Source organism: Hakea prostrata, chromosome 4 (genome assembly GCF_041222555.1).
Source record: "Hakea prostrata isolate BN-2017 chromosome 4, UWA_Hpros_2, whole genome shotgun sequence".
NCBI classification, from domain to species: Eukaryota; Viridiplantae; Streptophyta; class Magnoliopsida; order Proteales; family Proteaceae; genus Hakea; species Hakea prostrata.
Window position 1 is genome coordinate 6,533,258 of NC_142603.1, and position 24,497 is coordinate 6,557,754.

A 24,497-nucleotide genomic window follows, 5' to 3' on the forward strand; every position below is an offset into this window, starting at 1 on the left:
TCAGGTCGAGCTAAGTCGGATTAGACAATATCGCCCTAGACACCAATTAGGGGCACCTTGATTCAGTCCTAACCCATCATTAGGTGCAAAATTTTGTATCTAAATCCTGTTCAGAGTCTTCAGGGTTCAGACTCAAGTGAGGCATGCACCATACATGAACCACATGGGAGAGGACGAGTAACCGGTCCATATTATAGAGTAGGCATCCGGTCCGGACCGTGAGACTGGGTTGACCGGCCCAAGTCGAAAGAATTTAGATCCTCGACAAAGAAGGGGTCTGCTAGCTTGACCAAACACCAAAGCGGAAATTTTTTTCCTGCAATCGATTCCCCCATTCACAAAGATCCCCTGGTATCCACGGCTTCGGATTTTTCTCGTCGAATTACAGGGTTTGGATATCTGAAGGTAAGGTTTTCAATCTGTTGATTCTCTGTAGTTCTATTAAATGAAGTTTTCACTGTTTTGTTGAGTTGAGTTTTGCTGATGTTCCGCAAACCCTAAAAACCTTGGGTTAGTTCTGCTCAAACGAGTGCATTAAGCAGTGAGGTCTAAATGTTAATCAGTCAGGTTTTCTTTCGCGTCTTTATTGTCACACCCCTTTGTTTTCATTTATATCAATCTACTGAAGCTCTTGAGTTGGTTGACATTGGTGAAATTATTCCCGTAAACTATTCCTCAAAGACCATTCACGAGTACACTGTTGGCTCTCTGGATTTGTTATCGTTGAAGCGGGTAAATGTTTACGGAAACTCCTAATTCGGATGTAAAGGGTTGGTTATTTTGTTTGTCGACAGAAAAACCAAAGATAGCCAGTTACCCAATTTTCCTGTTTTGTGTTATTGATCGATAAGTCATCAAATACTTGAATTTTCGCTCTATGTGGATTTTAAAAAGATTTTCATGTATTGTGATTTTGCCACTATCTTTTTCAGCAGCATGGAAGATGAAAGTTCCTCCAACATTGCAAGTACAAGTGAAGGTGCCAGTGGAAGTTCGAATTCAATTATTGAGCTCAATGTGAAGACCCTTGATTCACAGATATATCCATTCCGTGTTGAAAGAAATGTAATTTCCTGCAACCGTTCCTTCACCCTTACATATTTTTCAAGCAAGCTAGTAGTTTCAATTCTCTAGACAATGAATCAATAACAAGGGATTGTTCATCTGCTAGTCTGCTACTGAAACTTCAACTTCAACTTCAACTTATCGAATCTGGGATTTTTCATTCTGCTACTGAACTGCTTCAACTTATAAAATCCTCAGTTACTGTAATGAATTGATACAAGAAGTATATACAGCAAGTAAATGGAAGCTGTTGATTCCAATGAAAGATCTGACATGCATGAAGATGGTGAAACTTGTGCTGATTTCTTGGGATTGATCTTTCTTTGTTTTTTGTTTTAAAATTAACTGTTACACATACGATGCACATGAGATTGTTATGAGGTTGTACTTGACTGTTGGTCAAGTGTTTACTTGCCGAATGCTTGTTCATGATTCAAGTCCTAGAAAGAGTGTTAAGGTGCATAGATTTGACCCTCCAGGCGCTGTTTAATGTGGGAGCCTTGTGACGTCTTAGATTTTCCTTCGGATTGCAACACATTATATAAGCATGTAACGGCCTCCCACCCCCAAGCAATTTTACGAATGGAGATGGCTTTTGCCAATTCCTCTGTGGTGATTCAGAATGTGATATGTGGTGGTTCAGTTCCAACCTTCTTTGTTAATTCCTCTGTCATCTCCTTTTTTAATCCTTCGCTACTCACGTCGAATTTTAATTTCAGATTGTTGCTGTTTCTGTCCAATTTAGTTTTCAATCTAATCCTTGTTTTCAATTTGGCTTTGACTTTATATTCCTTGAATTCTAGTTTGCTATCTTTTGTTGGTTAAATCTGGACTTTCCCTTTTTTCTTCTTCTTCCTTTTTTTTTTTTTTTTTCACTTGCTATTACTGTGGCTTCATGACATCTCAAGCTCTCACCACCAGATCTGAATCGAAGTCCTATGATTTTTCCCTCATCTATCCTTGGCTACAAGACCTAGATTTGAACCAGATCTGATCAGTTTTGACTTGATTATGTGGTTTTCTCCAGTTTGGCCTCATAATCCTAATTTGTGGTTATAGATCTCTTTCTGGTTTCTGATACCAAAAACAATCTACCACATGTACACCCTATCGAGTGGAAATTTATCATCTTAATCAGAGAGATTCAGGAGAATCAGATTTAAACCATGGTGACAAGTATCCCTAGTGTGGTTGGATCAGCATGATTTATTTTGAAAACCCAAACCCAAACCCAAAAGAAACAGTCCAACCTGGGTTTTTTGGTCTAACACAGGTTGATAGGATATATTTATTTATTTATTTATTGTGTTTTACTCAGAGTAGATTTTATGGAAGGCAGACTTCATTTAATTTTTTGTTAGTATTAAAATAGAGGTCCATGTCTTTTTGTTTCCCTAATTTCAGTGAAAATTTGATTTGACTGTTCTACATTTGTAAGAGTGGTGTACTCGCTGGTGTTTTCTTCCTTCAATTCTTCCTCTAGAGTTTTCTTTCTCTCATGCATGATATACCTTCTATTTTTTTGTATTTTTTTTATCCTTCCTTTCTTCTATTTCTCTTTTATTTTATTATTTTTTTCCTTTCTTACCTCTGTCTTCTGTTCCTTATTTTTGCCTTGCTATTTTTCAATAGATAGGGCTGAGAGAGATTTGGTCAATCTTCCTCTTCTGTAGCCCTGAAATAAACACTGAATGTGTATAATCTAGCAACTAGAAATGGAAAATTGTGCATCTAAAACAAAATACATTTAGGGAAATACTACTATACACCACTCACCGCTCACTATCATGTGCAGTTCCTAAGAATACTTAAAGATAGGATGAAGTGGTGTAAATTGACCTATTTTGGTAAAATCTCCAATGGCTTTGTTGAAACCTCCAGAACTCCCAGCTCTCTAGGGCAATTTTAAATGTTGAATGCTTGCAAAACTTGCTGAAACAGACCAAGACCTGGTATGAGTCAGTTTTGACTCTTGCTTTGTCTCAGAAAAGATTTAGAACCTCGTTCCTTGCTCATGTTTCCTTTCTCAACTTGGGCCCAGAAACTCAAGAAAGATGATGTTGATGCCCAACAGATTTGGCAAAATATGAGCCTTAGGTTGACTTGGTGCCTGCTACCTGGTACTGTTCTGGCTCTGCTGATGTTCTGTTAGAGACATATATCTAGATTATTAATACATTATATGTGCACTCATTTGCAACATAAAATGACTTATGGACCCAAAAAATGTCAGCAGTATGTTAAGCCAGTAATAGACTATGTGATTTATTCTGCTTGAGTTATTTCTCGTTAATAAAGTTGTACATGGTTTATGGCTAAATTTTTCATGTTCTTGATTTGATCTTCTTCAGATATCAGTTCCATTGTTCAAGAAGAAAATAGCAAATACGATTGGTGTCCCAGTTGAGCAGCAAAGATTAATTTTTAGGGGAAAGGTCTTAAAGGATGATCATCTCCTTTCTGAGTACTGTATCCTATTATTTTATGCATATGTAATGCCTTGTGTCCTTTTTCTTAGGTTTCTATATGTGGCCTAATTTCTTCTCTATTGACTAATTAGCCAGGGAAGACATGAGATTGTTTTCTGTTTATTGTATAATGCCCCTTGACCATACTTAGACTTGGAAGATGGGCACACACTGCATTTAGTAGCAAGACAGCCGACCCAGTCACAGCCTTCCACTGGAACAGGCTCCGTAGAAACCAACGGGACTGGTGACATGCGTGGTAATAATTCTTCCATTACCCCTGAATAGTAAATGCATATAATGTGAAAATAATGGCTTGCCTTTTATTAAGACATTTTATTCTGTTTGTCAGGAAATGAAGCCAATGCTGGTGCTCCACGTAATCGGATTGGGCAAGTTTCACATAGTGTAGTTCTTGGAACCTTTAATCTTGGGGATCAAGGTGACGGGGTAGCTCCTGACCTTTCTCGGGTATGCTGTTTTGGTTGGTTAGTTACCTTGTGTCTGAGCTGTACTTATGCTGAATGTCATTATTGGTGGGGAGTGTGGTTCTGATTTGTTGCTACACTTTTAGATTGTTGGGGCAGTTCTGAGCTCAATTGGACTTGGGAACCAGACTGTCACTGCTGGGACTAACAATATGCCTCCCAATGTATCAGTGAGTGATCCCTCCGTTTTCTTGTCTCTCTTCTCATGGGCTTTATATTCACTAATGTGCAGCCAGATTCTAATTGTGCTGTTTCTGTTTCTTCAGTCTGGTGCTTCTGGTCGGACCTCCCAAGGGGTTGAAACAGAAGGAGCAAATACTGTAGGTGCTCGGAGTCAACCCGGAAATCAAGCCCCTCCTATGCAGACATCTGTGAATCACTCATTTCCACCTGTGGCTCAAACTTTGCAGTTCCCTATGACGGGGGGATCATTACCTCTTCCTTCACTTCGTGTGGTAGATCCCACTCTCCCTTGATGTTTCTTTTACCTTCTAATTGGCTTCTTCTAATTCTTTCAATGTGTCTCTGTCTTTCAGCCAATTCCTGATTCATTAGTCACTCTTTGTGAGTTTATAAACCGCATGGAGCAGGCATTATCGCTCAATGGTGAAAAAAGTTTCTAATGTATTACCCATTTAAGATATAATTATGACTGCTTATCTATTTCTAACATTGTCTAGCTATGATTTATGCAGGATATCAACCAAATCTCTCACCTTCCAATGTTGGAGATCCACAGAGAGTGCAGTTGCCATCTGACACGAGGGGATTGCCAACTCTTGAAGCATTGGGTATTGTTGCTCGGCAAGCACAACAACTTCTAAGCGGTCATGCTACGTCTGCTCTTTCTGTATGTACTGTTTTATTAACAATGTCCTTGGTGATATGCTTCCGTTCCTCATGCTAATCTGTTTGTATATGTTTATACCTTTGTTGTGTGACTTGTATTGGAGCTTATGTTTTGGTCGACTGTCAATTGATCTCCTCAGTCCTCAAGCCCATGGTTTGATTTGATTTTGTTAAGTTATTCTGTTCTCCCTCCTAATGATTGCACTGTTGTATACTCTTATATGTAGGGTTATTATGGGGCTTTGTTGTTTATCTTCTAGCCAAGGTTATTATGGTCCTAGTTTATGCGATTGTGCAATATATTTGATGTTGTATTCTTTTGACTTTAAATATAGCAGTATATGTATGTGCTCTTTAGCATCTTACCTTAGCTATGATTCTCCTTTTCTCTCTCCATCATTCTCCACCACTTTCTCCCTCTTCTTGTCATCCTGATGTGAAACCCAATTTTAGGGTTAGGTTTTCTTGACTTGATTCCCTAAAATTAAGGGTTGTCCAGAATCTTGCGGCAAATAAGTCTAACATTATTATGGGATGTTTGGGGATCTCTAAGGATTTATGGGAAGGCCCTAGTGACAAGTCAAGATTGTCAACAAGTCACCCAAGGGTTGGTTTCAAGGCGACCAAAGCAATTGGGGCTCTGCCTAGGTAATTAGGCAACAAAGCGGCGTCTAGGTGGCAACAAGGTGACCAAAGCAGTTGAGTCAAAAATATTAAATACAACTACTTTTTATGATAAGCTAAACAAACATTCAATAGTCACATTCATCCAAAAAAGAAAGCATTCAAGAATCATAATTATGAAAAATTATCCAAAAAAAGAATACAAACATAAGTTCATCTCATCAAGCATCATAACAATGACTATGTACTAATTGGGCCAACACGATAAATTAGTAGATCTCATTATTCTGATTTCCAACTCATTGTCCATTTAATGATTCAATGATTATGAATGTTGAGTATGGCATGCTTCACATTTTGTTGCTGACAGGCACGGGGTCCCACTCCCTGGTGAGCGGGTGGGGGTCCGGAAGGCCGCTCTGGAGCTTGTAGAGGTCCTATGTCACTTTGGGCCTTGATTCCAAAATAACTAAGCTATTAAATTTATATATGGCTTTGTAGAATAAATTTTGATTTAAAAAAAAAGTTTAAGAAATAAAATATAATGTACTAAATGTAAAAAAAGCGGATGCTTTAGCGTCTAGACGGCAATAAAGCGCACAAAATGACAAAGTGGTAGAACTTAGGCAAAAAAACAATGCGTCAATTAAGTGGTTCAAAAAAAGGCGGTTGATAAACTGCGTTGCCTACTAGGCAGACGCTTTGACAACATTGGTTGGTTTGAGATATCCAAGAGTAACATGGGATGAAACAATATAATATGGGATGGATAATGCTATTAGATAAAGATGGAGATCCAACTATAGAGGTTATGGGTAGGGTATGGATTTAACAAACTAGATGGGCAGGCAAAGGGATTAAGTTTAAGGTATTAACAAATTCTTTATGGGTTGGATCTTGAAAGAAAACAAGAACTTTTCTATCTCTTCCTTTTCTTTTCTTTTCTTTCTTTCCTTTCTTTCTTTCTTTCTTCTTCTCTTTGTTTCTTTGTTTCTTTCTTTGTTTCTTCTTTCCCCCCCCCCTCCCTGTTCTTGTTCTGCCGCAAGGAAGAAGAAACAGAGAGAGGGCCAAGAGGGTTGGAGAGGGGGTGTATCACAGGGTAGGGAAGGGTCGGGGTGGTAATGTGAACCAGGCAAAGGCAAAGGTAATTTGTTGATTCCCAAGGCTTAGGGTTCAGCCCAGGAGTTTCCAGCAATCGAACCGGGTTTAGGGTTTCAGTTGGGCTAGGATTGGTAAATACCTTGCTGTTTTGCGGCCTGTATTGGTCCTCAATAGAAGTCCTTTTAGTTAGGATGAAATCCCAACTGATCAAACTCAACAAGAACCAAATTTTGGAAATTTGAATTTTCTGCAAAATCTCAAGATTGAAGATGACTCGAGGAATTTTCGAACTCACCAAAGCAATTCAGATTTGCAGAAACTAAGGGTAGATTAAATTCTATGGCTTCCTGCAATTCTAATGAGGGGAAAAGGAGTGAAAAAGGGGCTGGGGATCAGTGAGTCCTCATGGAGTTAGGACTGGAAGTCGTGGGGAAGAAGCAAGAAGGGGGATGGCCGCTGCAACAAAGGGAGTGACGAGGATGGAGGGGAAACAGTATGGGAAGGGACTGGGGAAAATTTTGATGTGGGACAAGGGGTTCTAGGGCTTAACAATGGGGAATGGGGTAGGAGAGGCTACAAGCAGCTGGGGAGGGGTTGGGAGAGATGCTAAGGGAGGGTTGGGGATGACCTGTAACTTGGGAAGATGCTGGAATGCTGGATCTTGCACTAGAATGTCTTGAAGATTACTTTGAAGTTGCTGTAGTTGAAGAAAATGCAGAAATTCTGAACTTTAAAACTCTCAACCAAGACCCACCCAATGAAGAAGACCCTGGTCCTTACTCAACAATTTAATTCATCAACAAAGAAAGGCTATTTATAGCCTGGGAAAGTAGACACTGACTCAAACTTAGGATGTCCCTTCTAAAAAGGATTCCTTTACAAACTATCTTGGACTCTTGAATTTAGAATACTGACTTAACTAAATAAGATAGGAAATCTATCCTAACTCAACCGGACTCTTTTAAACTTAACTTGACTCACAAGTAACTTATTCGAAACAATTTCAAATTGACTTAAACAAAACCCTGAAGAATCCAAATCGTTGACTCTAAGTTGGAAGTAAATCCAACTCTTCAAAATGGGGCAAAATGATCAAATTACCCCTCAAAGGGGTGTAGGCATGGAACCACTTTTCTCCAAAATTTGGCAGAAATTCGGCGCGAATTTTGGCCGTTTCGGTGGACAGCAAACCAAAAAGGCTGGCGAAAACGAGATTTTCCAAAAATCCCTGGAAAATCGCTGATTTTTCGGTCAACTAGCGAAATGCAGTGAAAATCACCCCAGAACGTCGTCGGTATCTCTTGTTTTTGTTCGAATCCTCGAATCAAACTGAAACCCTAGCCATCATTGTAGAGAACCAGTGATGGAGAGAAGATTGAAACAGACAATAAACTTTAGCAGTGCATCATTTTAGCGTTTGAGAGCGAAAAGAAGTGAGGAGAGACTAAGGAGAGCTCATTGAGTGGCTGAGCAAACAGACTTGAACAGCAAAGAAAGCGCTACTTCACGGTTGGCCGGAGATGGTGGTCGACGGTCGTCATTCATGACGATGGCTTCGAGCCTTCGACGATTGAAAAACAGAAAACACCCTGTGACTTTGTGAGAAGAAATTAAAGAATGACTTGTTTTTTAAATTTAAAAAAAAAAAAGGGTAGATAGACATGACGTTGAGCCTTGTTAACCACACACGTGGTAGAGCAATTAATGAGGGGCAATTAATGAGGGATTTTGCCTTGTATCGTGGTTGAATAATTAATGAGGGCCTTATTAATTATCTTCACTTTTTTATTTGCTGGTTTTTGGACGAAATTTGTCGCATACGTCGGTGGAATCTACCGAGATTTCACCGATTCGCTGGTTTCAGCAACCGGCGAAAGGTGACATCTCGCTGCACCTTGGCTGTAGGCCAGATTAAGGGGGCCTTTTTGAGCCTCTTGAGGGCCCCACTTACTGGTTTGTTTCGGGGCATATTTTGTGTTCACATGAGGTGGGGCTAGGGGTGGTTGTTGGGGGTAGGGAAAGAGGCTGAAGTGTCATGGGGGTTGGGGAAGGTTGCTGCCAGGCACGACAGCAAGGGGCAGGGGGAATTAGGGTTGCATAGGGACAGGGGAGGGGCTGGGGATGTTGCGCAGAAGTGCAGAACAGGAAGGGTCGAGGAGGGGCTTGGGGGGGGGGGGATAGGGGAGGTGGGGGAGGAGCTGGAGGAGCCTTGCGATGGTAGGGAAGAGGGAGGAAAGGGCTTGGATGACTGTACTTGAATTCAAATTCTGCTGCTGGAATTGTTGACTTGCTGCTGCAGTGTTGTTTGATTGCTTGCTGGATTGCAGGAAGAAGATATAGAATTCAGAGATCTAGACAACTGCAAGCCTACCCAAATAGGACCCTGCTGCACCTTTCTTGTGTGCAATTCTTGAAGAGATTTATTAATCCAGACTTAAGCTTTACAATAAGGTAGAGGTGCTATTTGTAGCCTTTATGGAAGTCTTCTAATCTAGATGTGAGTTCTTATTAGATTAGGATCTCTTTACACGATAAATCTCAGCCGTTAAATAAGGACTCTAGTTGACACATGCTGAAAGTAAAATCCTAATTTAGTAACTAACTAAAGACTCTGATTGATACATGCTGGAATTAAAAAAACCAAAGACTTACATGCTGAAATTAAAACCTAATTGACTAAAGACTCATGCTAAAATTAGGGGATTAATTAGTCTAAGAGGTAATGAGGACAAAATTGCCCCCTATGGTTTGGCTAGCCTAGGGAGGCTTCCCCATATGTGTGGGTTTTGGGTCCAACTTAGGATTTCAGCCAAGGGCAGATTTTTGGTTCGCATCACATCCTTTATTTGATCTATTAATTGTTTGTTGAATACTGTTATGTGCTAGCAAACATCTACAATCAATAATTCCATCCTCATCACTGTTTTGGGGGTTCTGTTTGTCTCTTTTCCCCATGATTCTGCTTTTATTATATGCCATTGCCACCTAATGGTGTATGGAAGTTCTTAATGGGAAAATTTGTAGTGAAATTCATTCAGTTTGCCCATTGCTTAAGTTGGCAATTCTAGATCAGATATTTTGTTAATTGTAAGTTCTGCAATTCTGTAGCATATTGCAGGTCGGTTGGAAGGAGAAGGAGCTTCTGTTGATCCTGCCATACGCAGCCAAATTCAGGCAGAGTCTGTGCAAGTAGGACTAGCAATGCAACAATTAGGTGCGCTGTTTTTAGAGCTTGGCCGCACGATTATGACACTACGTATGGGGCAGTCACCTGTATGATCTCTCTCCCCTCCCCCTTTTTTCTAAACTAAGACTTAATTATATTTTATGATTAACTTTGTGTTAACTACAGGCTGAATCAGTTGTGAATGCTGGCCCAGCAGTTTATATATCTTCATCAGGGCCAAATCCTATAATGGTTCAGGTTAGTTAGAACCATTAAAAGCAGCATTTTTACGTTAAATTTTTGGTCTCTAAAGTTTTGGTAACGATGCAATACGACATGTTTTGCACTTCCACATGCTGCAAAATATCAGTCTCTAGTGGATCTTGTCCACAATATCTTATTAGAAAATCAACCTCATTGTAACCCTCTTCCTTATTGTAATTTAGTTTCTGACTTATATATATATATATATATATATATATATATATATATATATATATATATATTTTTTTTGGGGGGGGGGGTTGTTTGGATTCTGACCTTTGACAGAACTTGATAAATCTCTTGATTTGGAATTGTTTTTTCACTTAAACTTTTTGTGTACCTCCTTTCTGTATGACTGTATCTATTCAAATTAGAGCAGTAATCCTACAGCATTTTTACCTTTTTCTAATTTTATGTGCTTTTTTTAGTTGAATGTGGTTTAATTAGCCTTTTCTTCTCCTTGATTCTTCACAGCCATTTCCTTTTCAAACTGGCCCTTTTTTTGCTGCTCCTGCTACTTCTGCAAATCAAGGAAACCTTGGGACATTGGGTACTGGAGATGTCCCCAGAAACGTAAACATTCATATACATGCTGGTGGTGAGGAAATTGCACTTCTTAGTTGTATAGTCCTTTTATTTATTTATTTATTTGTTTATAATTTAAAAACTGGTATTTTACACCTTATATAATAAATAGGTGCAGCATTTTCCCCTGGTGCTTTATCAGGTGGTATCAGGGCATCTACTGGGGAACAAAATCAAGGAGAACGCCCTAATGTGAATGGCTCTGGTGATTCAGGTCCTGCAAGGGTACTGCCGGTGAGAAATATCATTGCAGCAGCTGTTCCATCCAGATCTTCTGCAGAAGCTGCAGCTCATGCTTTTAACATTTTCCACCCAATTCATGGAAGATCTCAGCAGGCAAATCCTGTTGTCTCTGTCACTGGACAAGGTTCTGGTGTGAGTGTATCAACAGCAGCACATGTTGTTGGTTCAGGACTTTCTGTTTCACAGCCACCTCCTGAATCACTTACTAATGCTGTGGCTGAAATTAATGCACATGTTAGAAATCTCGTTGATAACATGAGGAGAGAAAATCAAACTCCATCAGGTAACTTGTAATCAATTAATAATAGATGCAGTCTTCTTCGCTAGTTCCAATCTATCCCATACCCGATCTCTCCTTTTTTTTGTTCCCAAAAAAAAAAAAGAAAAAAAAAGGGACACCTCTCCTTTTCAAATCTTGCTGATCCTCTCCTCACTGTCAATGAGAAAAAGCTCTCTAATGAGCTCACTTGTCTTCTCTCTTGGGAAGAAGCTTCCTACACCAAAAATCCAGAGTCAAATGGCTTAACCTTGGAGACTCCAATTCTGCCTATTTCCACCGCTCAATTAAGGTGAGAAATAACTTTAGCTCCATTACTCTTCTCCATAAGGCTGATAGCTTTGCTATAGACTTGGTCTTCAGGATTAAAGCGGAAGTTGTTTCCCATTTCTTCAACCTTTTCAACCTCCCTCCCTCCCCGTGCCCCTCTCCCCCTCCCTCAATAACAAATTTGTGTGTGACTCCCTTGTGGGATCTCTTCAAGCTTCCCCCTCTGAGGAGGAAATCTTTGTCGTAGTTTGTTCCCATAAATCCAATCGTACCCCTGGCCGAGATGGTTCCAGTATGAGCTTCTTCCTTGCGTGTTGGGACACCGTTTAAGCGGATCTGGCGTAAGCCGTTTGGAGCTTCTTCCTCTTCCCAAATCTCCTTAGGCTCCCTCCATGTTTGATTTCAGACCAATTTCCATTTATAATCTCCTATACAAATTTATAGCCAAAATTCTTTGCCAACTGCCTCCATCTCATCATTCCCCTTCTAGTTAGTCCAAATCACTCAGCTTTCATCGGCAGGTGTATTCCTGAAAATATTCTCCTTTGCTCTGAGATTGTCAAGGGTTTTGATCAGAACACAACTCCCCTACTTCCTTTTCCAAAATTGACCTTTATAAGGCCTTTTACTCCACTTGTTGGGACTTCCTCTGTGATCTTCTTGACCAAATGCACTTCCCTCCAATTTTCTTGTATTGGATTTTGATCTGCACCTCTTCCCCTTCTTTCATTGTACTTGGCAATGGCTCCCATACTGGCTTCTTTTCTTCCAAAGCAGCATCCGCCAAGGGTGCCCCCCTTCCCAATCTTTTCTCACTTGCCTTGGAAGTCCTCTTCAGTAGTATCTAACCCTAAACTGGTCTCCATCTGATCTCCCCTCTTCCCCGAATACAAATCGCCTAACCTCACCCACTTGGTTTTTGTAGATGATCTCATGATTTTTTGTAAAGCTGAAGTCTCCATATCTTTGAATCTCTCTCTGGCCTTTGGACTAATCTCCTCAAGTCCAAGCTTTTTTTCTTGGGAATCTCAAAATCTCTCTCCTCCTCCCTCCATGTCATGGGCTTCTTCCTTGGCTCCCTCCAAGTCAAGTATCTTGGCCTTACCCTCATTCCTTCTCATCTCCTGTCCCGCCCCTACACCCATGCTCAACCTTTTTAGGAAAAAACTTCAGCTTTGGAAAATTAAGTTTCTTTCCAACGCAAGTATACTAGAATTGATTATATTGGTTCCTCCTACATTTACTAACAGAGTTTTTGCCCTTCCAAAATCCATCATCCAATCCATAAAGTTCGTCTTTGGAAAGGTCAAGCAACTTCTAAATTCCTCCACTCAATCAACTTGTCCAAAGTCTGCAAGCCCAAATTTGAAGGAGGCCTGGGCATTTGTAGAATTAAAGATTTCATAGGGCTTCTCAAACTCATTTGGATAATCACTTTCAAAGAAACTCCATTTGGGTCAATTGGGTCTATCCTTACTTGCTCAAAAACAATTGTTTCTGGACTGCCACCCCCCAGTTCGTTCTGGACTTGGTGAAAACTCCTCTCCCTTTGCCCATTGACTTTCTCTTCCATCCTTTAAAATAGTGATGACTCTAATATATCCTTCTAGCTCAACCTTGGCAGCTGCTTTGAATCCTTTACCATGTGTTCGGAGCCATGACAGTCTATTTCTTAGGCATCCCCAAGCTCTGCGCTCTCTCCCACTTACTTTCCTCGGGACCTAGTCTCCCCCTTTCCCCTTTCCCTTCTAGACTCAACCTTGTCTTGTCGCTCATCTCCCCCCCCCCCCGATCAGCTCTTTTGGCTCCCCTCAAAGAACTCTTTCTTCTCCACTACCTCTACTTGGAACCCCTGCCGGTTCCCTAGGTTAGCTCACTTGGTTCAAGGGCCACATCCCCCGCCAAGCCTTTACTGTTTGGCGAGCCTTCTCCTATTGCTCCCCACCCAAACCTTTCTCATCCCCCACACTATACAAGCCAACCCATCCTTCATCTTCTGCACTGATGATGAGACAAATCATCTCTTTTTCTTCGCTGACCCATTCTCTCATCCCATTTGGTTTCTTACACTCTCTTCTATTTGGCCTAGATCTAGGCGCCTCGGCCCCTAGATTATTGAGTGCCAGTTTGGTTCTACTTTTGGAGGTTGTTCGATCGCCTAACTTTAGGGAAGCATCTCTTTGGGGTTTGCATCTTGCACGTTTGGATGGTGTGTAATTTCCAGAGATGGACTATCAAATCAAGATCTTCCGGCCAGATCTGGAAGGCCATCTGCAATATGTTAGCACTAAGCTCTCTTTCTTACCTTGTAAACCTCTTGTAGATACCCCAAGGATGTATATTGTTGTTAGCTGGGCTCTTGATATCTCTCTGTTATTTTCTTCCAGGCGTTCTTAGCTTGGCTTCCCTCCCCCTCCTGTATCTTTTTCTGTCCCTTTGGCGTGTTTATAATATTTTGTTTTCACCCAAAAAAAAAAAAAAAAAGGTAATACCAAATGCAGCAAATGGCAAAGTGGTATATAATTATATATAAATCTCTTCATGTATCCAGGTCAATCAGAAGCTTCGACAATTGAGGGTTCATGCAGTGGATCTGGTGCAGGAGATTGTACACGGGAATCTGTGGTTTCTAGTGAACCCCAACAGCCCAGTGTATCTGGCAGTGACTGCATTGCTGAAGCCGAAGGGCAGCTGGTACTTTTTCTGCATGGGAAACCTAGATTTAAAACCTTGTTGACAGATGCCTACTCTATTTTCATTTCTGTATTTTGGTGGTTGTAAACTGCAGATAAAGGCTGAGAAGCTTGACAATTACCATAACCATGTTGAGTGCCATGAATCCAGTAACAAGGATGATAGAGGTGATAGTCTGAGTTCCAAAGAAACACCAGGGACCTGCTCTCTAGGAGATTCTTCATGCTGCCCAAGCAGTGAATCAACAGTTCCCTTAAAATCAGAACATGTTGAGAATGTGACAGTATCAAGCCAGAGACATGACCCTACTCAGGATGCTGAGCCTGTTCCTTTGGGATTAGGTCTTGGGGGTTTGAGACCCAAGGTGAGTTCCATTGGATTCTTTTTTGGGTGTGCAGGGCTGTAAATCATTACTGAATTGTTTTGGATGAAAATCACATATTTTGACAATAGATCTCTTAGCAGTCTTTCTGACTGAATGTCAGGCACCTGGTGTCTACACCAGCCAAGCATTAGTTTGAGGTAAAGCCAAATTAGAACAGTTTTTTTTTTTGAATTTCCCCCTTCGACGGGGTCATCCAGATATAAATCTGTTGATTGTCGTAATAACTGTAGTTATTAGAGCCAGTTCTGAACCTTAGTACATGGTCCAAGGACAATTTTTCTTCTTCTTATTATATAGACTAAGGAGCGTTGAAGCATGTGATATCTTAACTGTGTGGTGTTGGTTCTTGCCAACTGAGTTAAATTGTCGTGCCATTGCATTTCTCTATGTTTTATACCTCTTCAGAAATATCATAAATGAATTTTCTGATGATTGGCCTAGTTTTGACATGTTTCTTTGAGCATGTTACAATTCTGAATCCCTCTTTAGGCCCAGGCAAGTGCCAGTAGGCTGTCTAGATTGATAAGCGTCTCACAGAAGGGGGCCCATGTCTCTTCGTTTCATTGTATATTTATCTTTATTTGGTTGTTGTGGCTTCTTATAAATTTGAGTTCCAATGTGTGCTCAGAGACGAAGCAGGATGGTAAAATCACTAGAGAAAGATACCGGGGGAACATCCAGTGCACCTCCTCCTCTCAATCAAAGTCAAGAAACGATTGCAACTGGGCAGCAAGTATTAGAATCTCTCTTGTCCCGGGGCTCAAATGCAAATAGGTCTGGCGCAGCTGGTACTTCTGCGGGACAGCTGCCCCCTTTCCTAGGGCAGATTATGGGGAGTATGCCATTAGGAGGGCAAGTTGCTAATCGTCAAGTAGATGCAACTAATGTGATGTCTCAGGTTCTCAACAATCCAGCTCTGGATGGCTTATTGGCTGGGGTGTCAGAGCAAGCAGGGATTGGTTCACCTGGGATCTTGAGAAATATGTTGCAGCAATTTACTCAGAATCCAGCAATGAGGAATACACTTAATCAGATTGCCCAACAGGTTGAAAGCCAAGATATTGGCAATTTGTTTTCAGGGTCAGGTAATGCCCAAGGTGGTGGCATGGATTTGTCAAGGATGTTTCAACAGATGATGCCAATTGTGTCCCAGGCTCTTACTGGCAGTTCTAACCGGCCAGAATCTTCAGTGTCTATCCCTGAACAGCAGCCACAGTGTAATGAGCCGAGGTCATCTAGTGATTGCAAATCAAATGATTGGAGTTCTGAGGTTCGTCTTTTCTGATATCTCAATTTTTCTCATCTATTTATTCTAGGCTGAGGAATCTAAATTCCTCACAATAAGATGGTGTTTGATGGTGAACTTGGCATAGCCCTACAAGTCCAGTCATGGGGAGGTGAAGCATCAGAATGGTTTTATAATGCATATACCCTGCATATAAGCCTTTTCCTTGATCAGTTCCCTCGGGACTTATATCCTGATTGGGTCCTTTGTGCAAATCTTTTTAAGCCACGAATTGGTTTTAATACTAAAATCTCTCTTTAACAAGTTGCTTCCTTGAACATAACTCAAATTACAAGATATTGTGGGGTTGTTTTTGTCTATTCTTGTCTGTTGCATAATCTAATGTGTCACTCGCTTTAGTTCAGCCTGCCAGTGTGAAGGTGTGGGTTGGTCTTGGATGACCATATTGTGCAGGAAATGCTTGAATGGTGGGACCATCTCCACTCCACACCACCTAGCAGCCTGCAAAATAGGAATTAATTTTACTTATTATTTTGGGATCAGTAGTATTTATCTTATAGCTCCCTGCAACCCATAGAGCATATGGAAAGTTCAGAAAATACTTTAAATCACGTCTATATGGATTAAGGAATCAATTTATGCTATTATTCTCTGAATTCAACATCACTGTTTGCTATCTGTTTTATCGATGATTTGTAGTAGGACCAATGAACGGATGTTAACATAACAGGTTTTATCAATCCCTTGGCTACCCTGTTTCCTCATCTATTATCATGGATATGAAAAATGGAAACTATCCTTCATGTGGATGTTTTTGTCAAATTAATAGTTTTGGACTTAAAGACTACTTCTACTTGTTATGTTTTGCAGACTGACCTCCAGCAGGCTGTGCTTAGGATTGAGCAAAGTGATCCACCTACAGAAGTTTTCCGTTCTATGGTTGAAAATGCTGTCCGAATCTATAATGGCGGGAATGAGTGTGAGGATCTTGTAGAGGAACTTTGCAGCAACAGTGATCTTGCTAATGTAAGCATCTTTACTTAGCTTTTCTATCTATTGGTATGGAATTAGCTTGAAGTAGTACGTCGAGGAGTCGTCAGTTGGTTGCATTATGTATATGCTGCTGCATGTGCCAAAAACAGTAACTATATTATGCAAATCACGTATATGTTGTCTTAAATTCTATTTTCTGGCCATCAGACCTCTAAAGTGCGAAATGTCTTTGCTCATTCAGGAATTTATGGATATGTTACACCGCAGCATTAGTCAGCGACTTCAGTTGGATTCTGGATCTGCAGGCTAACCCCTTTGGCTATGGCAGCAGTTGCCAATGACTTAAAGTAGCAGCCATTATTGTGAAACTCTTGATTTCTTGTTTTTTCAGTCTGATTTGTTTTGTCTTCTGATGCATTCTGAGTTGAAGAGCAACTGCGAGCTCTCTTGTTACAAGGTCATGGTGTATCATGTATGAGACATTAGCCCCAAAATATAAGGTTTGTGAAAGTAAGGGGGTTTTGGGAGAAGCAAAGATGGAGGTGGGACATGTTTTTTGATAGAAAACTGAAATGTATGTATGTGTGGAGGGGGGGATTTTCATTCTTTTATGCTTTTCTCTCCTTCATTCCCTTTGTCTGTCATTAAGGATGCAGTTTGGGTTCTTTCATAGTTTTGAAAGCGACCAGTCTCGAAGATTATTATCGCTTTCCATGCTTTTCAAACCGCCAGAGGAATGTCTGACGAAGCAAGTGATGTCATGGTAAGGTTACGACTCAATTTCGTCAATTTGGGTCAGAAACGACATTGTTAGGGACATTATAATAAGAAATATAGGGTTTCGGTCCATTGTGCAAGAGTTGATTCCATCTTTAAGTGTTTTTCTGCCAGGGTAAGATGTTCCCTAGGTGTCAAATAGATGCATTGCTTCTATGTAGTTTCTATTGAAAACCATTGGTCAATGAACATCTAAGCATAAATTTCAACCATAGCACTCTTTTGTTTTTTGTTTTTAAACATAAATATATTAGAAAAGAGAAAACTTGTAAGGGCATCATAAATATTATTTCTTTCAAAGAAATAAAGAAAAGTTTTCAGCACAACCCCTTAGTTATCCTTTAGAATTGAGTTATTTGACATCGTTGGTGCCAGTTTTTTTTTATTATTTTATTTTAATATTATCCTCATATCCTAAAGGAGGACATGGAGAAGAAAAGAACGAAAAAATATTCTTAGGAGAATAGAAATCATGTAGGATATACAAAGATAGAAAGGAGTGGTAGTTGACAATAAAGGAAGATGAAACTAAGCAGATCATAGGGTTTTTTTTAAAGGTATTTTTGTCTTTTTTGAAAAGTTTAATTTGCTTACATGAACATATCCCTATTGATACAACCTGCTCCGGCTGTGATAACGCTCTTAAATCAATTAATCATTTGTTCTTTGAACCCATTTGCCAAGGGTGTTTGGTTCGGCTCTCATTTCTCTCAAGTTTTAAATCTAATCTAGTTGATTGGCTCAATGCATGGTGCACTCTAAAGAGATGTGATAAAAGGTTAGCTAAAGCAGTTCAGTTTGGCCTCCTTCATTCTATGGTCTATTTGGCTTGCCTAGAATAATTTCACATTTAATGGAGATGATACATCTCCGATGGAAGTTATCTCTAAGGCCTAGGCCTCTTTCTTGGAATTCTCCTTGGTTTGGAGCATTCCACCAATGCAAGAGCCTCTTGCTCCCTCAATGGGTTGGCCAGATAAAGGCTAGTTAAAGGTTAACTCTGACGTCGTGCCATTGGAATCTGAAACCTTATTGCAATTCGAGCTCTAAATGATGGAGATGTTGTTCCACTAGCCGCTCTGGTGTTGGCTAACATTTTGTCACTTGCTACACCACTAGTCATTGTCATTTTCACTTATATTCCACACTCTGTTAATTCTATGGCGGACTCTTTGACCCTGTGTGATCTCTCTCTTGCTTCCAGGTTTTTTTGGCCTGTTAACTCCCTTTGGCTTCACTCCGTGCTTGCACTGGAGCCAGGGTTTTGTTCGTGACTAACTTAAATATCATTGTTATTATTTCTTTTTTATATAATTTATTGTATTTTTCATGGAATCCGGATCCTCACCCCGTCGTGGTAGCACAGAGTGATTCTCGACGGTGGGGCCCACGGTGAAATTTTAAACTTGTTTTTCTTTTCTTTCCAAATGTTTTTCACCGTAAGCCCACTGTTTTGTGTAGTCAAAAACCCGCACAAAGTGCTCCCCTGATCCGGACTCTTTTTCATGGGGTGTCGGTGTGTTCCGACTTACTGGCGTGTACCTCATAACATCCGCGTCAGGGCAGTGTGGGCCCACACTAATGTGAGTTGAAGCCTGACGGTACGTGGAGAGGAAGGCTGGTATACGGTCACAAAGTCGTATTTCCAGAGTGAGTTGGGAAGAGACGGTGAGGGGAAACGTGATTCGTTGGCTCTGAACTTATTCCATGGCGTCTGAGTCTTCAAGCTCTACGGGGGGTGTCCAAAACCCTAAAAGGCTAGGTTTAATCGCAAACGCCATTAAAAGGAAAGACAGCTTCATCCAGTTATTCGCTATGACAGGAATCTTTCTGCTGAGCATGAGATCTCTAGGCCAGAAGTACCGAATCCATGACCTCGAGGAAGATACTTCTGCCCTAAGAGCAGAGAATGAAACTCTTACAGAAAGGATGAAGAGAATCAAACGTGGCCTTGTCGACGAAGCAGCTCTCGATTCCACCGGTCAGTTCGCTTCCAGGCTGCGTCTCCTTTTTGGAGATGACGAGTGAATCAACAACAGTGAGTTCGTCACTTTCCTCATTCACTAGCTTAGGGTTTGGTTTGTCTTCGTTTTGGCTTTCAAATTGAAGGAATTCATCATCATTGAATGAATGTAGTAGAAAAACTGATAATCCTTTCATTTCTGTGACTAATATTGTTTATCCTTAAATAAAATTTTCACCTGATGCTCATAAATAGTTTGAAAGCTATCTATTTGGATTGGTTTCAAAACAATAGCCTTCTTCATGCTCTGAATTGCTTTAATTACTCGTCATAAGAGTTAGCACTCCCTCTCTGAATCGAAGGATAACACTGTTTTCTGCTTTGTTCTCCTCGCCGTTTGTGGAGCTCTAATGCAGATAAAGATATAAAAATATTTTGGAGTTAGAACAGAACGATGGTCTCTGTTTTTTTACATTCATTTCAGAATGTAGTGTTATTTTCTCCCGAATTCTAGACTAATAGCATTTTCTGTCAAATGCTTAACTCTCTTTTTCTTTATTTTTTCGCCCCTGATTTAAGTTGGAAAAAAGAAGGAAGTTTCAGAATCCATGATAAAGGAGGAGCAGGCAGCATACACTGACAAAGTTATTTTCTCTAATTCAAATAACCAATTAATTTGTTTTATCGCATTTTGCATCAGTTGTTAGTGGCATGGGATGTAAGTTCTGCCCCCATCGTTGTACTCTCTACTTACATGCATTCAGACCATCCTTTGGTTGAATAACTAACGGACTTTCTTTAATTCATGGTTAAACTAGTTTTATGGTGGTGCATGTTTGAAAATTGTTTCATGGATCTTCTCAAAGGTTTCATCTGTCTTCCCTTCCCCTTCTTTTAGTTTGGCTAGAAGCTTCATTATTGTTGCTTGTTATATTTCACTCAAGAAAATGTTGGTGAGTAAAGTTTTACTTAATGCCTGATTCAGTTCAAAATTTTGGGTGTGGTATATGAATTCTCGGGACAAAAAAATGTTAAGGATTGTAGTTTTTTGTAGATTGGTTCTTTTTGTTTGAGCTACCCTTCACTGATAATTCTGTTTGTTCTTTTTTCTTGTCCTGTGTAGTGAATTAGTTCTTCTACAGAGGCTTGGCCAAATTTCTCAAAGGAATGACAATCTTATTGAGTGATGACATTTTTTCCAATTAATACATTGTCTTAGAATGTAAAATGATGAGAATTCAAGTAGAAATCAAAGAATTATTATGGGATGGGATTCAGGAAGTTCAGGCCTCAGGGACATTACTAAATAGTTAGAATGATATACCTTGGGAACCCATCCTTGCGGGCTTGCATTTTTCCAGCTACATAAAACTTTTGTCTATTTGGTTTGTATGAACCAGTTTCTGGTAAGTTTCTTGTCTATTGATATAAATATTTTTTATTTACCAATATAGTTGATACAGATAGAAGGAAATTTCATGGCGGCACAATGCTTGGATCTTACTGACTGGGCTTTGTAGGTACTTGACAAATTGCAAGCTGAAAATGTGTTAGATTGGAACCTAACTAATTTGAACTAGATATATAGATGACTTAGGGCCAGTCAGGATCATAGAGCTTCAGGATGACAAATTGTGGAACATCCCTTGTTTATTGTTTCCATCCACAACATACAGTTTGCTTTATAGAAGGGTAACAGGGAAAAGTAGAAATGAGACTTGGTGGACAGGGAAGATGAATCTGAGATGAGGAGAAACATAAGGAAGGCCTGTAAATATTTCAAGATTAGAAGCACAATAAAGAGTCTGATTGATGATTCTGGATTTTTTTTCCCCCTTGAAAGTGGGGATATCGTTCATAGCTTTGTTCAGAACCCTCAGAGGTTAGTGCCTTTGTAACACCCCGCCCCCTCCTTTCTTCCTTTCTTCCTCTCTTCTTGCTTTTTCTCTTCTTTATGGAAGGTTGATAGATCTGTCATGCTGCTCATGCTTGTTGTGGAGTTGTGGTATTTTTCATTGTTATTTAGGGATAAAATTGAAGTTATTTCATGAAGTGTGTGAGATGAGAGAAGCTTTTGGATTTAGTAACTACTTGTTCAGCAGTGCATATTTAGTAGGCTAATATGAAATGGAAGATGAAGGACTGAATGTCCTAATCTATCTCTTAGAGAGAGCGTAGGATTCCTCATCATAAGCTGGACACCCTTGCTCCGTCTGTTAAGCATCCAATTCTTTCATTTCTCTCTTTTTAACTATTTTATTTTTAGATTTCTTTGCATGTAACTTATGGATGTTCAAAACCTACACTAGGATCCCATCCGACATAGCCTATTTTTAAAATAAAACTTCAATATGCTTAGGTTAAAAAAATAACCTCAAGTAAATGATTTTAGACCAAGAGACTGAATTTTCGAGAATTGGTAATTCCCCCCCCCCCCCCCTGGTTTCGTGTGTGTGGGGGTATACTTTAGGAATCATACGAAGACCTATATGGTTTGTGAACCTTCATCATGTTTTTATCAAGGATATCTCCTACATGCATTGGCACTCGTCCAATTGTATGAGGTTATGCACTGGAGACATTTAATCCAGTGGTTTATGACCCAAGATATTGAATCTATGTTTCTCATATTTTGATTGTTTACATATTTTGAATGCTACCTCCCTTTTTTGAATACTAATATGCATGACTTGTGGGTAGCCCATATTTCATTGACCATATTTGATGGGTTTGGTTACAGCAATATTAAAGAAAATATATGGCTGGCAAAAGGATTTCAAACTGCCAAGAGTTCAGAAAATGTGTCACTAGTGCTGTTTAAGCCGAGCATGAAGTCGAAAGTTTTCTTAAAGTTCTGATTCAATTGGGATATTTACATGTGTAATTACACAGATTTTCTCCCGCAAAGAGTACACAGATAGAATCAGTTTTCTTTATCCTGTGAGTTGCTTAAATTCAGCTAGAATCTGCCTCTAAATGCAGCATTCATGTTAATATTTCCCTCTGCAAAGCAATGAAGAATAAAAATTTTAAAACTAAACATTACGGTAGAGTTTCTTTGTGATTCTGTTACAGTACAACATTATTGGAAGAGCAAATTGCATTGGCACCCCAAAATGGATGCTTTAAAGCACTAACACTCTACTTTATGTTTGAAAAACATAAACACCCCAATTTATTAAACACATTAGTCCATTCTGTTAGTGAAACAGTTAACTTATTTTTTATTTTTCTCCTTCGTAGGTTAGGCAAAGGGTTTTTTTTTTTTTTTTTTTTGATAAATGAGAATAAAATTTCTTGAAAGGGTATAATAGTCTTTGCAATAATATAACGAACCATTCTAATAGATTAGAACAGAAAGTGGAGTATCAGTGTTTTAAAGCCTCTATTTTGGGGTGCTAGTACAATTTGCTCTTATTGGAAATAATAATTTGATCCATTAGCAGGAGTAAGAACTTGTTAGATACAGTTTATCCTATTTCTGGCACCTAAGTTGGAGGAGATACGGCTAGTTTTGGGTAACATTAGGATACTGTCCATAACATCTGCTTATGTAAGTGTTTCTTGTTTGGTTCAGTTCTCTTTATTTTATTATTAAGCTCTTTGGTCAGTTAGGGACTCCAACACAAACAAAAAAAATCTTTTATTTTTCACAACTTTGTACACCCACAACTTTATTTATGGATTTGATTTGGTTTGTTTTGAGAATGTTGTTGTTGCCTCTTTTCCTTCTCTTATCCATACTAATCTGCATTAATGCTATCCATCTAATTTTTTATAAATTGAAAAAATAATGGGCATTATGGTTTTTCTTGTTATATTTCAATTTGTCCTTTATGGTGGGGTTTTTTTTCTTCTTTCGGTAACAACTTTTTTAGTGTTTTAAAGGATTGTACAATTTTAAAACTGGAATCCACATCCTATTCAGTACTAATAGGTTGGTTTTCACCAAGAATCAAACCAAAGTGGGATGCTTCATTTCCATGTCATATAAAGCATAAGGTTTCCGACTACAATTGATAAAGGTGTGTTTGAATGTTTAGAGAAAAGCAAAAAACAATTGAATCAAGGAGATTAATTAATTATTGCTTCCTAATGATTTCTCTCATTTTGTCATCTAGTTTCGTGATTACAAACTAGCCTGTGAGAAAATGATAGTTGTGATGCTGGTGTCGTGCTGTCTCAGACTCTCAATGTTCTTTATCATCCCTGGTAGAGAAAACCTCTTTCATATGAAGGGTCTTTTTTGGGGCTGTCAGTGTGACTTTGCTCATCATTTATTATGGACATGAAGGTCCTGATCCTCTATAAATTATTGTGGGGGTGGCATATGGCCACACAGATGTGCTTGCAAATGACCCTTCTGAGTCCTGATGGTTAGGTGGTCAACTAATGGTTGATTTCCTAGTAATATAAAAGAAATTACAAACTTCAAAGAAGGATTGGAAATGCTTAATGGACAGGTCCATTTTCATGGAAAGAGTGATTGTTTTCTTCTGTTTTAACAGCTTTATGACTTCAAGCATTCTTATTCTACCAAAATCTGTTCAGTGTGAAATTGGCATTCGTACTTAAAAGATTAATTTGGCCCATGCATATCGTTTGAAAAATGAAAAAAACAACATAATTGAAAGTGGAAACATCCCTACCCAAATGTTTCATTTTTGAACTTCGGAGAAAAGTTAGAAGATGCTTTGGTTTCAAATTTGAAATTTGGCGGTAGTAGGCATGTCAATGATTTTACAAAACAAACGTGCTTAACTTTGAAGACAAATTTTTTTGTCAAACAACTTTAAACTCAAAAAAGGGCTAGTGAAAGAGAAATCATTAATCATAAGTTCAACCAATGTTTAAAGTATCTTCGAAAATAACCTCACTGATACAATATTCAATATCAATACTTTAAACTTGAGTTCAATGGATACAGATTTGCGGCTTGGATCCAACCCCCTCCCCCCAAATTTTTTTTTTTTCCAGTCTCATCTCACAGTGGAAACAACTGAAACGTAACATACGGAAAAAGGGAGATGCACAGTAAG

The 24,497-nt window shown here is 39.4% G+C and overlaps 2 protein-coding genes across 4 annotated transcripts; both read left to right on the forward strand.

The window, feature by feature from the left end:
• Window positions 1-296: 296 nt before the first annotated feature.
• On the forward strand, window positions 297-17,889 carry LOC149017432 (uncharacterized). 3 transcript variants are annotated; one of them, XM_089151773.1, is made up of 18 exons: window positions 297-405; window positions 933-1,065; window positions 3,417-3,534; window positions 3,685-3,792; window positions 3,886-4,004; window positions 4,108-4,191; window positions 4,288-4,476; window positions 4,558-4,627; window positions 4,717-4,871; window positions 9,704-9,868; window positions 9,948-10,019; window positions 10,500-10,623; window positions 10,753-11,136; window positions 13,952-14,094; window positions 14,189-14,458; window positions 15,108-15,749; window positions 16,596-16,751; window positions 16,960-17,889. In XM_089151773.1, the coding sequence occupies exons 2-18, from the start codon at window positions 937-939 to the stop codon at window positions 17,026-17,028; spliced, it is 2,997 nt and encodes a 998-aa protein (XP_089007899.1). In that variant the 5' UTR covers window positions 297-405; window positions 933-936; the 3' UTR covers window positions 17,029-17,889. The 3 variants fall into 3 exon arrangements, with proteins under 3 accessions (XP_089007899.1, XP_089007898.1, XP_089007897.1); XM_089151772.1 differs by having other exon boundaries at window positions 936-1,065; window positions 10,723-11,136; XM_089151771.1 differs by having other exon boundaries at window positions 10,723-11,136; window positions 16,960-17,888.
• A 1,254-nt stretch (window positions 17,890-19,143) lies between these two features.
• Window positions 19,144-19,529, forward strand: LOC149017433 (uncharacterized). Its single transcript, XM_089151774.1, has one exon. It carries the CDS (start codon window positions 19,203-19,205, stop codon window positions 19,521-19,523), a length of 321 nt encoding a protein of 106 aa, XP_089007900.1. The 5' UTR covers window positions 19,144-19,202; the 3' UTR covers window positions 19,524-19,529.
• Window positions 19,530-24,497: the final 4,968 nt, after the last annotated feature.

What these genes read in the sequence shown, in the direction of transcription:
- LOC149017432 (XM_089151772.1), top strand. Translation starts at nt 937, where the DNA reads ATGGAAGATGAAAGTTCCTCCAACATTGCAAGTACAAGTGAAGGTGCC. An exon ending in TACGTATGGGGCAGTCACCT is followed by an intron (nt 9,869 to 9,947) that starts GTATGATCTCTC and finishes TGTTAACTACAG; the next exon opens with GCTGAATCAGTTGTGAATGC. An exon ending in CATTCATATACATGCTGGTG is followed by an intron (nt 10,624 to 10,722) that starts GTGAGGAAATTG and finishes TATAATAAATAG; the next exon opens with GTGCAGCATTTTCCCCTGGT.
- LOC149017433 (XM_089151774.1), top strand. Translation starts at nt 19,203, where the DNA reads ATGGCGTCTGAGTCTTCAAGCTCTACGGGGGGTGTCCAAAACCCTAAA.